General features: G+C 59.5%; 1 protein-coding gene across 2 annotated transcripts in view; it reads right to left on the reverse strand.

Moving 5' to 3' along the window:
- Positions 1-12049, reverse strand: part of CTBP2 (C-terminal binding protein 2) — a 307050-nt gene extending 295001 nt beyond the window's left edge. The window contains exon 1 of one of the 2 annotated variants that reach the window (XM_069612046.1): positions 9701-12048. In XM_069612046.1, coding sequence (XP_069468147.1) covers positions 9701-11426 — 1726 coding nt within the window. In that variant the 5' untranslated portion in view covers positions 11427-12048. Of the gene's footprint in view, positions 1-9700 lie in introns of both variants that reach the window. The other variant, XM_069612047.1, reaches the window with a different exon arrangement.
- Positions 12050-16443: the final 4394 nt, after the last annotated feature.

The following is a 16443-nucleotide window of genomic DNA, read 5'->3' on the forward strand; positions in this document are numbered from 1 at the left end:
TCCTTGTACTGCTGTGACTGAGGCCCTGCGCTCCTTGTACTGCTGTGACTGAGGCCCTGCGCTCCATTCATTGCTGTGACTGAGGCCCTGTGCTCCTTGCATTGCTGTGACTGAGGCCCTGCGCTCCATGCATTGCTGTGACTGAGGCCCTGCGCTCCTTGCATTGCTGTGACTGAGGCCCTGCGCTCCTTGCATTGCTGTGACTGAGGCCCTGCGCTCCTTGCATCGCTGTGACTGAGGCCCTGCGCTCCATGCATTGCTGTGACTGAGGCCCTGCGCTCCTTGCATTGCTGTGACTGAGGCCCTGCGCTCCATGCATTGCTGTGACTGAGGCCCTGCGCTCCTTGCATTGCTGTGACTGAGGCCCTGCGCTCCTTGCATCGCTGTGACTGAGGCCCTGCGCTCCTTGCATTGCTGGGGACCTGCGCTCCTTGCATTGCTGTGACTGAGGCCCTGCGCTCCTTGCATTGCTGTGACTGAGGCCCTGTGCTCCTTGCATTGCTGTGACTGAGGCCCTGCGCTCCATGCATTGCTGTGACTGAGGCCCTGTGCTCCTTGAATTGCTGTGACTGAGGCCCTGCGCTCCTTGCATTGCTGTGACTGAGGCCCTGCGCTCCTTGCATCGCTGTGACTGAGGCCCTGCGCTCCATGCATTGCTGTGACTGAGGCCCTGCGCTCCTTGCATTGCTGTGACTGAGGCCCTGCGCTCCTTGCATTGCTGGGGACCTGCGCTCCTTGTACTGCTGTGACTGAGGCCCTGCGCTCCTTGCATTGCTGTGACTGAGGCCCTGCGCTCCTTGCATCGCTGTGACTGAGGCCCTGCGCTCCTTGCATTGCTGTGACTGAGGCCCTGCGCTCCTTGCATCGCTGTGACTGAGGCCCTGCGCTCCTTGCATTGCTGTGACTGAGGCCCTGCGCTCCTTGCATTGCTGGGGACCTGCGCTCCTTGTACTGCTGTGACTGAGGCCCTGCGCTCCTTGCATTGCTGTGACTGAGGCCCTGCGCTCCTTGCATTGCTGTGACTGAGGCCCTGCGCTCCTTGCATCGCTGACTGAGGCCCTGCGCTCCATGCATTGCTGTGACTGAGGCCCTGCGCTCCTTGTACTGCTGTGACTGAGGCCCTGCGCTCCTTGCATTGCTGTGACTGAGGCCCTGCGCTCCTTGCATCGCTGTGACTGAGGCCCTGCGCTCCTTGCATTGCTGTGACTGAGGCCCTGCGCTCCTTGCATTGCTGGGGACCTGCGCTCCTTGCATTGCTGTGACTGAGGCCCTGCGCTCCTTGCATTGCTGGGGACCTGCACTCCTTGTACTGCTGTGACTGAGGCCCTGCGCTCCTTGCATTGCTGTGACTGAGGCCCTGCGCTCCTTGCATTGCTGTGACTGAGGCCCTGCGCTCCTTGCATTGCTGGGGACCTGCACTCCTTGTACTGCTGTGACTGAGGCCCTGCGCTCCTTGCATTGCTGTGACTGAGGCCCTGCGCTCCTTGTACTGCTGTGACTGAGGCCCTGCGCTCCTTGCATTGCTGTGACTGAGGCCCTGCGCTCCTTGCATCGCTGTGACTGAGGCCCTGCGCTCCTTGCATCGCTGTGACTGAGGCCCTGCGCTCCATGCATTGCTGTGACTGAGGCCCTGCGCTCCTTGTACTGCTGTGACTGAGGCCCTGCGCTCCTTGCATTGCTGTGACTGAGGCCCTGCGCTCCTTGCATCGCTGTGACTGAGGCCCTGCGCTCCTTGCATTGCTGTGACTGAGGCCCTGCGCTCCTTGCATCGCTGTGACTGAGGCCCTGCGCTCCTTGCATTGCTGTGACTGAGGCCCTGCGCTCCTTGCATCGCTGTGACTGAGGCCCTGCGCTCCTTGCATCGCTGTGACTGAGGCCCTGCGCTCCATGCATTGCTGTGACTGAGGCCCTGCGCTCCTTGTACTGCTGTGACTGAGGCCCTGCGCTCCTTGCATCGCTGTGACTGAGGCCCTGCGCTCCTTGCATCGCTGTGACTGAGGCCCTGCGCTCCTTGCATCGCTGTGACTGAGGCCCTGCGCTCCATGCATTGCTGTGACTGAGGCCCTGCGCTCCTTGTACTGCTGTGACTGAGGCCCTGCGCTCCTTGCATTGCTGTGACTGAGGCCCTGCGCTCCTTGCATCGCTGTGACTGAGGCCCTGCGCTCCTTGCATTGCTGTGACTGAGGCCCTGCGCTCCTTGCATTGCTGTGACTGAGGCCCTGCGCTCCTTGCATTGCTGTGACTGAGGCACTGCGCTCCTTGCATTGCTGTGACTGAGGCACTGCGCTCCATGCATTGCTGTGACTGAGGCCCTGCGCTCCTTGTACTGCTGTGACTGAGGCCCTGCGCTCCTTGCATTGCTGTGACTGAGGCCCTGCGCTCCTTGCATCGCTGTGACTGAGGCCCTGCGCTCCTTGCATTGCTGTGACTGAGGCCCTGCGCTCCTTGCATTGCTGTGACTGAGGCCCTGCGCTCCTTGCATTGCTGTGACTGAGGCCCTGCGCTCCATGCATTGCTGTGACTGAGGCCCTGCGCTCCTTGCATCGCTGTGACTGAGGCCCTGCGCTCCTTGCATTGCTGTGACTGAGGCCCTGCGCTCCTTGCATTGCTGTGACTGAGGCCCTGCGCTCCTTGCATTGCTGTGACTGAGGCCCTGCGCTCCTTGCATTGCTGTGACTGAGGCCCTGCGCTCCTTGCATCGCTGTGACTGAGGCCCTGCGCTCCTTGCATTGCTGTGACTGAGGCCCTGCGCTCCTTGCATTGCTGTGACTGAGGCCCTGCGCTCCTTGCATTGCTGTGACTGAGGCCCTGCGCTCCTTGCATTGCTGAGGACCTGCGCTCCTTGCATTGCTGTGACTGAGGCCCTGCGCTCCTTGCATTGCTGTGACTGAGGCCCTGCGCTCCTTGCATCGCTGTGACTGAGGACCTGCGCTCCTTGCATTGCTGTGACTGAGGCCCTGCGCTCCTTGCATTGCTGTGACTGAGGCCCTGCGCTCCATGCATTGCTGTGACTGAGGCCCTGCGCTCCTTGCATCGCTGTGACTGAGGCCCTGCGCTCCTTGCATTGCTGTGACTGAGGCCCTGCGCTCCTTGCATTGCTGTGACTGAGGCCCTGCGCTCCTTGCATTGCTGTGACTGAGGCCCTGCGCTCCTTGCATTGCTGTGACTGAGGCCCTGCGCTCCTTGCATTGCTGTGACTGAGGCCCTGCGCTCCATGCATTGCTGTGACTGAGGCCCTGCGCTCCTTGTACTGCTGTGACTGAGGCCCTGCGCTCCTTGCATCGCTGTGACTGAGGACCTGCGCTCCTTGCATTGCTGTGACTGAGGCCCTGCGCTCCTTGCATTGCTGTGACTGAGGCCCTGCGCTCCTTGCATTGCTGTGACTGAGGCCCTGCGCTCCTTGCATTGCTGTGACTGAGGCCCTGCGCTCCATGCATTGCTGTGACTGAGGCCCTGCGCTCCTTGTACTGCTGTGACTGAGGCCCTGCGCTCCTTGCATCGCTGTGACTGAGGACCTGCGCTCCTTGCATTGCTGTGACTGAGGCCCTGCGCTCCTTGCATTGCTGTGACTGAGGCCCTGCGCTCCTTGCATCGCTGTGACTGAGGACCTGCGCTCCTTGCATTGCTGTGACTGAGGCCCTGCGCTCCATGCATTGCTGTGACTGAGGCCCTGCGCTCCTTGCATTGCTGTGACTGAGGCCCTGCGCTCCTTGCATTGCTGTGACTGAGGCCCTGCGCTCCTTGCATTGCTGTGACTGAGGCCCTGCGCTCCATGCATTGCTGTGACTGAGGCCCTGCGCTCCTTGTACTGCTGTGACTGAGGCCCTGCGCTCCTTGCATCGCTGTGACTGAGGCCCTGCGCTCCTTGCATCGCTGTGACTGAGGCCCTGCGCTCCTTGCATTGCTGTGACTGAGGCCCTGCGCTCCTTGCATTGCTGTGACTGAGGCCCTGCGCTCCTTGCATTGCTGTGACTGAGGCCCTGCGCTCCTTGCATTGCTGTGACTGAGGCCCTGCGCTCCATGCATTGCTGTGACTGAGGCCCTGCGCTCCTTGTACTGCTGTGACTGAGGCCCTGCGCTCCTTGCATCGCTGTGACTGAGGACCTGCGCTCCTTGCATTGCTGTGACTGAGGCCCTGCGCTCCTTGCATTGCTGTGACTGAGGCCCTGCGCTCCTTGCATTGCTGTGACTGAGGCCCTGCGCTCCTTGCATTGCTGTGACTGAGGCCCTGCGCTCCATGCATTGCTGTGACTGAGGCCCTGCGCTCCTTGTACTGCTGTGACTGAGGCCCTGCGCTCCTTGCATCGCTGTGACTGAGGACCTGCGCTCCTTGCATTGCTGTGACTGAGGCCCTGCGCTCCTTGCATTGCTGTGACTGAGGCCCTGCGCTCCTTGCATCGCTGTGACTGAGGACCTGCGCTCCTTGCATTGCTGTGACTGAGGCCCTGCGCTCCATGCATTGCTGTGACTGAGGCCCTGCGCTCCTTGCATTGCTGGGGACCTGCGCTCCTTGTACTGCTGTGACTGAGGCCCTGCGCTCCTTGCATTGCTGTGACTGAGGCCCTGCGCTCCTTGCATTGCTGTGACTGAGGCCCTGCGCTCCTTGCATTGCTGTGACTGAGGCCCTGCGCTCCATGCATTGCTGTGACTGAGGCCCTGCGCTCCTTGTACTACTGTGACTGAGGCCCTGCGCTCCTTGCATTGCTGTGACTGAGGCCCTGCGCTCCTTGCATCGCTGTGACTGAGGCCCTGCGCTCCTTGCATCGCTGTGACTGAGGCCCTGCGCTCCTTGCATTGCTGTGACTGAGGCCCTGCGCTCCTTGCATTGCTGTGACTGAGGCCCTGCGCTCCTTGCATCGCTGTGACTGAGGCCCTGCGCTCCTTGCATCGCTGTGACTGAGGCCCTGCGCTCCATGCATTGCTGTGACTGAGGCCCTGCGCTCCTTGTACTGCTGTGACTGAGGCCCTGCGCTCCTTGCATCGCTGTGACTGAGGCCCTGCGCTCCTTGCATTGCTGTGACTGAGGCCCTGCGCTCCTTGCATCGCTGTGACTGAGGCCCTGCGCTCCTTGCATTGCTGTGACTGAGGCCCTGCGCTCCTTGCATCGCTGTGACTGAGGCCCTGCGCTCCATGCATTGCTGTGACTGAGGCCCTGCGCTCCTTGCATCGCTGTGACTGAGGCCCTGCGCTCCTTGCATTGCTGTGACTGAGGCCCTGCGCTCCTTGCATCGCTGTGACTGAGGCCCTGCGCTCCATGCATCGCTGTGACTGAGGCCCTGCGCTCCTTGCATCGCTGTGACTGAGGCCCTGCGCTCCTTGCATTGCTGTGACTGAGGCCCTGCGCTCCTTGCATTGCTGTGACTGAGGCCCTGCGCTCCTTGCATTGCTGTGACTGAGGCCCTGCGCTCCTTGCATCGCTGTGACTGAGGCCCTGCGCTCCTTGTACTGCTGTGACTGAGGCCCTGCGCTCCTTGCATTGCTGTGACTGAGGCCCTGCGCTCCTTGCATTGCTGTGACTGAGGCCCTGCGCTCCTTGCATTGCTGTGACTGAGGCCCTGCGCTCCTTGCATCGCTGTGACTGAGGCCCTGCGCTCCTTGCATCGCTGTGACTGAGGCCCTGCGCTCCATGCATTGCTGTGACTGAGGCCCTGCGCTCCTTGCATTGCTGGGGACCTGCGCTCCTTATTGTGCAGGAACCGGGGCCACTGGCTCGGTTTTATACGGGGGGGTTGTTTGGGGGGGGCTGGCCGAGGCCCTGCAATGAAAGTTGTAAAGTGCGTCTTGCTCGGTGTCGGCTGGGCGTGGCTTCATACCCTGAGGGAATGGGGGAGGGGCCGGGACCTCGTCGTCATGGTGACGCGGGCACAGAGACTTGGGCGCTGGGGTCAGGGGCACAGAGTGAAGCGCCCCCAGTCTGGAGGGCGGGGGGGGGGGAGTGTCTCCCAGCGCGCGGGATTGGCTGCGGCCTGGAGTGCGCATGCGCACCCCCACCCTCCGCCCGGACTTCCGCCCCTCCCGCCCAGAGGGAGGCGCGCTGCCATTGGGCGCCGCGTTCCCATGACGACGCAGGCCCCGCCCCCAGCCCCAGGGAGTGTCTGTAAAGAGGTCAGCGGAGCTCGCGGGACCAGAGCCCCCCTCTTCTACACGGGATAGAAAAGGGGGCTCCGCCTCCTACCGCACAATGCAGCCACGTGCCCCGTCTCTGGGAGGCAAACTTAACAACGTGTATGTGAATAATGCAACCACATGTCCCATTGTGTTCTTTTAAATTGTATCATTCTGTGTCCAGCAAGGAAGGGGGCCCCAAAGATGAGCAGGTCAGGAAGAGCAGGGCCAGGGCTCTCCAAGCATTGGGGTGGGGACCCCAGGGGGCGATTCTAGCACTGGCCTGACACCCATGGGTGGACCCTGTGATAGCGGGGTGCCCCTAGCCATCCACTCTGACCTCACGTGCCACTCTGCACCCCCTCTACCCTACCCCCCCACAGAGGGACTGAGGTGTGGAGCGGGGTGCCCCTAGTCATCCACTCTGACCTCACGTGCCGCTCTGCACCCCTCTACCCCCCACAGAGGGACTGAGGTGTGGAGCGGGTGCCCCTAGTCATCCACTCTGACCTCACGTGCCGCTCTGCACCCCTCTACCCCCCACAGAGGGACTGAGGTGTGGAGCGGGTGCCCCTAGCCATCCACTCTGACCTCACGTGCCGCTCTGCACCCCTCTACCCCCCACAGACGGACTGAGGTGTGGAGCGGGATGCCCCTAGCCATCCACTCTGACCTCTCACGTGCCACTCTGCACCCCTCCACCCCCCGACAGAGGGCCAGGGATAGGGCCTGAGGCAGGGAGGGAACGTTTTTTTTCATGACACCCTATTTCGACACAGCTATTTCGTTGTGGGATGTTTCAGCGCAATGTGGTTAACACACTCCAACTTTGGGCGCACCCACCTGGGCGCAGAACGTTTCAGCGAGATGAATGAAGTGAGCATAAGGACAATAAATGTAGCACGTGCTCAGATAATGAAACTACCTTAAATATTGTACATTTGAAGCACTGTTTCATTGCCTGAGCGTGCACTTTCTGCCTCATAACTTGTCATCCTAACCTATACCGCTCAACTCACACACTTTTTGTGGGTGTCACCCCTCTTGGAATTAGTTCTCTCACCCTCCAAGCTCTTTATAGGTCCATTCTCTTCAATGGGCTCGCACCCGCCAAAATGAAATGTACTGTTTTCACCCACCCATCAGACTAAAAAGGTTAAGAGACAACCACCACTTCATTTTTCGAGCTGAAAGTTATCACCCACAGGGCCCTGTGCCCGGCTGGCTGCAGCGAACAGACTGCTCCAAAAAGACAAGTGCGCCAAACACGCCGCGCCGACACATCCACTGGCAAAGAAGCTGCACTCATACGACTCCTCACCTGGGGGTTCTTCTCTAGAGTGCTGTCCCAGAGTCATCCTCACCTGGGGTTTCTTCTCTAGAGTGGTGTCCCAGAGTCATCCTCACCTGGGGTTTCATCTCTAGAGTGCTGTCCTAGAGTCATCCTCACCTGGGGTTTCTTCTCTAGAGTGCTGTCCCAGAGTCATCCTCACCTGGGGTTTATTCTCTAGATGCTGTCCCAGAGTCATCCTCACCTGGGGTTTCTTCTCTAGAGTGCTGTCCCAGAGTCATCCTCACCTGGGGTTTCTTCTGTAGAGTACTGTCCCAGAGTCATCCTCACCTGGGGTTTCTTCTCTAGATGCTGTCCCAGAGTCATCCTCACCTGGGGTTTCCTCTAGATGCTGTCCCAGAGTCATCCTCACCTGGGGTTTCTTCTCTAGAGTATTTTTAGTATTTTATTTATTTCTATAGCGCACCAGGCCCAGGGGCATCCGGGCGCTTAACTTAGTTACAACAAGATGAAAGCATGACAAGGCAATGTGACAGAGTATTACAAGATTATTACAGGAAGATATACAAAATTTACAACATATACATTCAAATGAATATCGATAAGGCAGTGATTTACAGGATAGTTAATAAGGGATGCCGAGTAGGTCAAAGTGCAAGTAGGGCAGTAAGCTGATGTTAGCAGTCTTGGGCGGATAGCCATGCTTTGGTAAGATATTTGAATTTCAGGAAGGAAGGTTCTGCTCTAAGGTCATTGGGGAGTGAGTTCCAAAGTTTGGCTGCCAGGATGGGGAAGCTGGTTCCACCAGATCTTAGGAGATTAAAGCGCGGGATGACAAGGCAGTTGGCTTGGGCCGCTCTGCGAGGTCTGGTGGAATTGTGGAAAGAGAATCTGTTAGCCAGGTAGCGAGGGGCTTGGTTGTGGAGGCATTTGTGTGTGAGAGCCAAGGACTTCAAGGAGATGCGCTGTGGGATAGAGAGCCAGTGCAGGTTGCGCCTGGTGTCAGATATATGCTGGCGCCTAGGAATGTTAAGGGCCGCTCTGATCGCATTGTTTTGGACAATTTGTAGCTTATTTAAGTTGCGGAGATTAGTACCTAGATAGAGGGCATTACAGTAGTCAACCTTGGATAGAACAAGGGTCCTGGCCAAGGTTACGCAGTTGGCAGTGGTTAGGAAGAGTGCTGTCCCAGAGTCATCCTCACCTGGGGTTTCTTCTCTAGAGTGCTGTCCCAGAGTCATCCTCACCTGGGGTTTCTTCTCTAGATGCTGTCCCAGAGTCATCCTCACCTGGGGTTTCTTCTCTAGAGTGCTGTCCCAGAGTCATCCTCACCTGGGGTTTCTTCTCCAGAGTGCTGTCCCAGAGTCATCCTCACCTGGGGTTCTTCTCTAGAGTGCTGTCCCAGAGTCATCCTCACCTGGGGTTTCAAAGGAGGGGGATCTCTGGGATCCCAATCAGTCTAATCAGTCAGTCCCTGGCTGGTCATTCTCTAGATCAATGAGAATGGTGTTATTAGCCTCTCTCGATGTGTATGGAGGAGGGGGGCGTCGCCTGTGGGGTCTTGAGTAGAAAGGACACCAGCATTTCTTCAGCACTGACCAAACAATGCAAACTGCTTCCAAAATGCCTTTGTAAAGCATTTACGAAGCCCTTCCCAGGCACGTAAAAGGCACAGCAAAGGAAAATGAGCTAAAAAGACAGCGACAAAACATCCCCCAGGCCCTTTCCTCTGTGCTTAGAGAATACATGAACTGCTCATAGAGAAGAAACGCTTCTCACTGCCCGGGAGCTGCTATTTAAACATTCCTGCTGCTTCAGAAAGGCATGAGAAATGTTCAGCAAGAACTTCTCTTCATCTAAGGATTTCTCCAATATCATTCTTTCAGAGTGAACAATAAGCAAACAAGCTGGAAAGTAATAGAAGCGTAACTGTAAATCAGTATACACACTCCTGGGGCCTGAAGTGTGGTGCTCATTTCTGCAGCTGTGTGTATGGGCTGTCAAGCATCCCCTGTCTCCTCTGTCCCTGAGTCCCACCCTCTGGTCTATGGCCAACGCTTACAGACAGCATGCTTCTACACATGCCACAGCGTGTCCAAGGAAGCTGGCACCATGTCTTTCCCAGCACACCCTGAATCTCTGGCACATTCTGGAAACTTGGGTCAAGTAAGATTCTTTCCCATTTTCATAGATTGCCACATTTTTCACAGATTCTCTGATATTCTTCAATGCAGATCTTCTTGCCCACCTGTTGCCACCGCCTCCCCCAGTCCCACAATCACCACAAACGCTAACATACGTTACCATAGTTGCTGGGTTCCGGTGAGGCCATGGTGGAGAAGATGATGGGGGGCCCAGTGCGCCGCGACACCTTCTGATACGGAGAGTTGAGCGGGTGCAGGCCAGGGCCAGTGGGCACGAGGGAGAGTGTTGGTTCTGAGGGTCCCATCTGTCTGCGCAGCAGCTGCGGGCTGCCGTGGGGGCTGTGTAGTGGCGTGATGGGGGCACTGCGCTCCCTCTTCATCAGCTCCATGGGCACGGTGTAGCTAGTTGGGTACGCCGTCTTGGGGTTGGTGGTGAGTTGGTTCTGCACCGCTGTCATGGGAATCCCTGCCTGGGTGGTGTAGGCCGAGCGGGTCTGCATGGAGAAGGGCCCAGACGCGCTGTAAGCAGTGTTCCCCTGGAAGGTATTGCTTTGTGGGCCCAGCCCAGAGTAGGCAGCTGTTTCTAGGAGGTGCTGTGAAGGGGCACTGGATGGCCGGCGGCTGAGCTCAGCCCCTCTGATAGCCAGCATGCTCTGCTGCATCCCTGTCCCGTCAGCCACCTGCCCCCCAAAAGACTGCAGGCCATATTCTCCACGCAGCAACTCTCCCCGGTGGCTGAAGCTGTTGGAGCGTGCTCGGCCCCGGAGAGAGTGGACCTTCCGACTCTGCCTCTGCAGCTGCAGCTCAGTTCGATAGTTCTGGGCAATGCGGGCAAGCACCCGAGCCTGCCCCAGGTTAGCAGAGACAGACTTGATGTCGTGCTCCTCCATGGCGGCCAGCATGCTGGGCGAGTCAAAGCCCTGCTGTAGCAGAGCACTGATGGTGCCGTCTGACAAGCCCTCAGATCGCAGAGTGGACACGTACTCGAGGTCCATGGTCCTCTTCATGTCGACTCCCGAGAGTCCCATGGACGCTTGAGCGGGATCCATGGTGCCTTGTGGGGGCAAGTTGCCTTCGTAGCCATTGTACATCAGTTTGGCATTCATGTTTTCTCGGCCCAGGACATAGCCACGGTTCACAGGAATGGTGGCGTTCCCTAGAGAGTCTTCCATCATGGCAGTAGAGGCTGGGTCCACCACCAAGCAGGTGGGGGCCAACTGGCGCCCCGTCACCGGGTCAATGCTCCGCTCAGTGCCATTGCTGTAGATTTGGCGACTATTGAAGGCTCCAGCCTCTGATGCGTAGCGGGGGTTCTGCAGGTCGTACCTGCCCATTGTAGGGTCATGACCTTGCATCCTCTGCCCGTCTAAGATCACCTTTCCCATGGAATCTCTATAGATAGGCCTTCCTTGGGCCTGCTCCCACGCGGCCCGTCCAGCGGGAACCCCATAGTTCTGCCCGGCTCTGGCCGTCATGTGCTCTCTGAAGTAGCGGGGGTCCTCTGAAGAGCGTACGGCCATGGCGGGATCGTGGTAGTAGTCATGGGGAGGCAGGGAGCTGCGTATCGACATGGCTGGCGGTCTTTCGTATTGAGCAGCAAAGTCCGGCACAGAGCTGTTCCTCGCCGGCCGGCGGTCTTGACGCCCGGCCTGACCGTGGCTGGCAGGTGACTCGTGGTATGGGTACTGATCCGCCTTGAGCTCACGTGACCGGTGTCCAGGCGGCTCGTACCAACCTTCTGGCCCACTGTAAGTCACTGAATTCCTCCTGCCAGGTGCTCGTTGGTAGTCTCCGGCGCCGTCGCCCTCCCAGTTGCCCTCGTACCAGGCAGCAGCATCCCAGCTTTGGGAGCGGCTGATATTTGTAGGGTTGCTCAGAACCGGCATTGGAAAAAGATGACTTCAGCCTTGGTAAGCGCAGGGCACGCCTTCCCTCAGAAGCTCCTCTTACACATACGTGTGTATTAAAGCGGTGTGTTGCACCTGAGTCCCCCAGGGACCAGGCAGAGGGGATCTTGTGTTACAAGCCAAGAGCTGAATTATTCATCCCTGGTAACTTTAGAAGGCTCCAAATAATACCCCGTGTAACCCAGGCTCCACAGAAAGTCCCGGCAGCCACCTTCCCGCCGTGTGAGTGCAATGTGGCAGTCACGGGCCGGCCGGGCACCCGCCTACTAGGGGCAGCAGCTCGAGGCCAGATGGCTTATCCCTCTCCAGGGTGGGACGTCACTTCCCCGGACCAGGGCCCTGCAGTGCACAGGGATTAGAGACTAAATAAAACCCTATAAGCCGTGGACCCGTGTGACATCACCGCAGCCTCGTCACCGCCTGCACCTGCGCAGCCTGGTGCCAACCCGGATGCAGTGCCCTCTGCTCCCTTGCCACCCTCACCTGCTGACTCTGCCAAGCTCCCGCGGCGCGCATCCGCTGGGCAGGGTTCCCCCTGCTTCCCCATTAGGAGCATATTTTGGGAATTGGCGTGAGGGAGAAAGAACAGGGCGTGTGGTGTCAATCCTAATCCGTCCTGATGAAAAACTAATCCCACGTGAAGCAGCTGTGGACGAATCCCATGTGAGCAGGCAGGTTGAGGGGCTAATCCCGAGCCTGGTGAGCCGGGATTAAGGGCCGGGACCACCCTTCAGTGTCATGCATCATCAGCCTGGGGCGCCCCGTCCTGCACATAGAGGGACCTGGCCCCCTCTCAACATCTTCACCGAGCACACAGTGTGTCCCAGAAGATGGAAACCCCCCTGCTCCGCACACACAAGGCCTAGCACCTCCCTGCACCGTGCCCACAGTGTGTCCCAGAAGATGGAAACCCCCCTGCTCCGCAGACACCACGCCTAGCACCTCCCTGCACCGTGCCCACAGTGTCATGCATCAGTCTGGGACACCCCCGTCCTTCACATAGAGGGACCTGCCCGTCTCCCACCACCCCCTTCACCGAGCACACAGAATGTGCCATAAACTGGAAACACCCCTGCTCCGCACACACCAGGCCTAGGACCTCCATGCACCGTGCCCACAGTGTCAGGTAACTTCCCTGCACAGACGTGCCAACCCTCCCGATTTAGGGCCTGATTCATGGAAAATCTTTTCACGGTTTAAAGTGACTTTGCGCTGCCGACACAAACCCTGATTTATGGAACTGCTGTGCAGTGTATTTTTGCAGTGCAAAGTCTTTTTGTACTGCAAAAATACACTTTGCACAGCTCCATGAATCAAGGTTTGTGTCGGCAGTGCTAAGTCACTTTTCAGCAGTGCCGCGTTACCTTTCAGCTGTGCAAAACATTCCATGAATCAGGCCCTTAGGCAGGAGGCTACCCATTTTTCAGGAAACAATATTACTATTTTTCCCTTTTCCCGGCTTAAAATAATTCTAACCTCAATGCAAGCCTTTGGCAACATGCATCCCTCCTGCGACCAAATCTCTCTCCCAGGTGCTGTAGAATATTGGCATGTATACTGGCACACCACACATCCGGCAGGGACCTCCCACCACCCCGCCCCCAGTGTCAGGCAACTTCCCTACACCCCACACATCCGACAGGGACCTCCCACCACCCCGCCCCCAGTGTCAGGCAACTTCCCTACACCCCACACACCGGGGCTAGCACCTCCCTTCACCGTGACCCCAGTGTCAGGCAACATCCCTACACCCCACAAAGCAGGGCTGGGACCTCCCTTCACCGTGACCCCAGTGTCAGGCAACATCCCTACACCCCACACACCGGGGCTGGGACCTCCCTTCACCGTGACCCCAGTGTCAGGCAACATCCCTACACCCCACACACCAGGGCTGGGACCGCCCTTCACCGTGACCCCAGTGTCAGGCATCTTCCCTACACCCCACACAGCGGGGCTGGGACCTCCCTTCGCCGTGACCCCAGTGTCAGGCATCTTCCCTACACCCCACAAAGCAAGGCTGGGACCTCCCTTCACCGTGACCCCAGTGTCAGGCAACATCCCTACACCCCACACACTGGGGCCAGCCCGGCTGGGAACTCCCTTCACCGTGACCCCAGTGTCAGGCAACATCCCTACACCCCACACACCGGGGCTGGGACCTCCCTTCACCGTGACCCCAGTGTCAGGCATCTTCCCTACACCCCACAAAGCAGGGCTGGGACCTCCCTTCACCGTGACCCCAGTGTCAGGCAACATCCATACACCCCACACACCAGGGCTGGGACCTCCCTTCACCATGCCCCCAGTGTCAGGCAACCTCCCTGCACCCCACACACTGGGGCTGGGACCTCCCTTCACCATGCCCCCAGTATCAGGCAACCTCCCTGCACACACCGGGGCTGGGACCTCCCTTCACCGTGACCCCAGTGTCAGGCATCTTCCCTACACCCCACAAAGCAGGGCTGGGACCTCCCTTCACTGTGACCCCAGTGTCAGGCAACATCCCTACACCCCACAAACCAGGGCTGGGACCTCCCTTCACCATGCCCCCAGTATCAGGCAACCTCCCTGCACCCCACACACTGGGGCTGGGACCTCCCTTCACCGTGACCCCAGTTTCAGGCAACATCCCTACAGCCCACACACCGGGGCTGGGACCTCCCTTCACCGTGACCCCAGTGTCAGGCATCTTCCCTACATCCCAAAAAGCAGGGCTGGGACCTCCCTTCACCGTGACCCCAGTGTCAGGCATCTTCCCTACACCCCACACACCGGGGCTGGGACCTCCCTTCACAGTGACCCCAGTGTCAGGCATCTTCCCTACACCCCACACACCGGGGCTGGGACCTCCCTTCACCGTGACCCCAGTGTCAGGCATCTTCCCTACACCCCACACACCGGGGCTGGGACCTCCCTTCACTGTGACCCCAGTGTAAGGCATCTTCCCTACACCCCACACACCGGGGCTGGGACCTCCCTTCACCGTGACCCCAGTGTCAGGCAACATCCCTACACCCCACACACCGGGGCAGGGACCTCCCTTCACCGTGACCCCAGTCTCAGGCATCTTCCCTACACCCCACACACCGGGGCTGGGACCTCCCTTCACCGTGACCCCAGTCTCAGGCATCTTCCCTACACCCCACACACCGGGGCTGGGACCTCCCACCACCCCGCCCCCAGTGTCAGGCAACTTTCCTACACCCCACACACCGGGGCTGGCACCTCCCTTCACCCCACAAAGCAGGGCTGGGACCTCCCTTCACCGTGACCCCAGTGTCAGGCAACATCCCTACACCCCACACACTGGGGCTGGGACCTCCCTTCACCGTGAGCCCAGTGTCAGGCATCTTCCCTACACCCCACAAAGCAGGGCAGGGACCTCCCACCACCCCGCCCCTAGTGTCAGGCAACTTTCCTACACCCCACACACCGGGGCTGGCACCTCCCTTCACCCCACAAAGCAGGGCTGGGACCTCCCTTCACCGTGACCCCAGTGTTAGGCAACATCCCTACACCCCACACACTGGGGCTGGGACCTCCCTTCACCGTGAGCCCAGTGTCAGGCATCTTCCCTACACCCCACACACTGGGGCTGGGACCTCCCACCACCCCGCCCCCAGTGTCAGGCAACTTTCCTACACCCCACACACCGGGGCTGGCACCTCCCTTCACCCCACAAAGCAGGGCTGGGACCTCCCTTCACTGTGACCCCAGTGTCAGGCATCTTCCCTACACCCCACAAAGCAGGGCAGGGACCTCCCACCACCCCGCCCCCAGTGTCAGGCAACTTTCCTATACCCCACACACCGGGGCTGGCACCTCCCTTCACCCCACAAAGCAGGGCTGGGACCTCCCTTCACCGTGACCCCACTGTCAGGCAACATCCCTACACCCCACACACCGGGGCTGGGACCTCCCTTCACCGTGACCCCAGTCTCAGGCATCTTCCCTACACCCCACACACCGGGGCTGGGACCTCCCTTCACCGTGACCCCAGTCTCAGGCATCTTCCCTACACCCCACACACCGGGGCTGGGACCTCCCACCACCTCGCCCCCAGTGTCAGGCAACTTTCCTACACCCCACACACCGGGGCTGGCACCTCCCTTCACCCCACAAAGCAGGGCTGGGACCTCTCTTCACCGTGACCCCAGTGTTAGGCAACATCCCTACACCCCACACACTGGGGCTGGGACCTCCCTTCACCGTGAGCCCAGTGTCAGGCATCTTCCCTACACCCCACACACTGGGGCTGGGACCTCCCACCACCCCGCCCCCAGTGTCAGGCAACTTTCCTACACCCCACACACCGGGGCTGGCACCTCCCTTCACCCCACAAAGCAGGGCTGGGACCTCCCTTCACCGTGACCCCAGTGTCAGGCAACATCCCTGCACCCCACACACTGGGGCTGGGACCTCCCTTCACCATGCCCCCAGTATCAGGCAACCTCCCTGCACACACCGGGGCTGGGACCTCCCTTCACCGTGACCCCAGTGTCAGGCATCTTCCCTACACCCCACAAAGCAGGGCTGGGACCTCCCTTCACCGTGACCCCAGTGTCAGTCAACATCCCTACACCCCACAAACCAGGGCTGGGACCTCCCTTCACCATGCCCCCAGTATCAGGAAACCTCCCTGCACCCCACACACTGGGGCTGGGACCTCCCTTCACCGTGACCCCAGTGTCAGGCAACATCCCTACAGCCCACACACCGGGGCTGGGACCTCCCTTCACCGTGACCCCAGTGTCAGGCATCTTCCCTACAACCCAAAAAGCAGGGCTGGGACCTCCCTTCACCGTGACCCCAGTGTCAGGCATCTTCCCTACACCCCACACACCGGGGCTGGGACCTCCCTTCACCGTGACCCCAGTGTCAGGCATCTTCCCTACACCCCACACACCGGGGCTGGGACCTCCCTTCACCGTGACCCCAGTGTCAGGCATCTTCCCTACACCCCACAAAGCAGGGCTGGGACCTCCCTTCACCGTGA

The sequence above is a fragment of the Ambystoma mexicanum genome, chromosome 8 (assembly GCF_040938575.1).
Source record: "Ambystoma mexicanum isolate Mex_15411 chromosome 8, UKY_AmexF1_1, whole genome shotgun sequence".
Lineage (NCBI taxonomy): Eukaryota > Metazoa > Chordata > Amphibia > Caudata > Ambystomatidae > Ambystoma > Ambystoma mexicanum.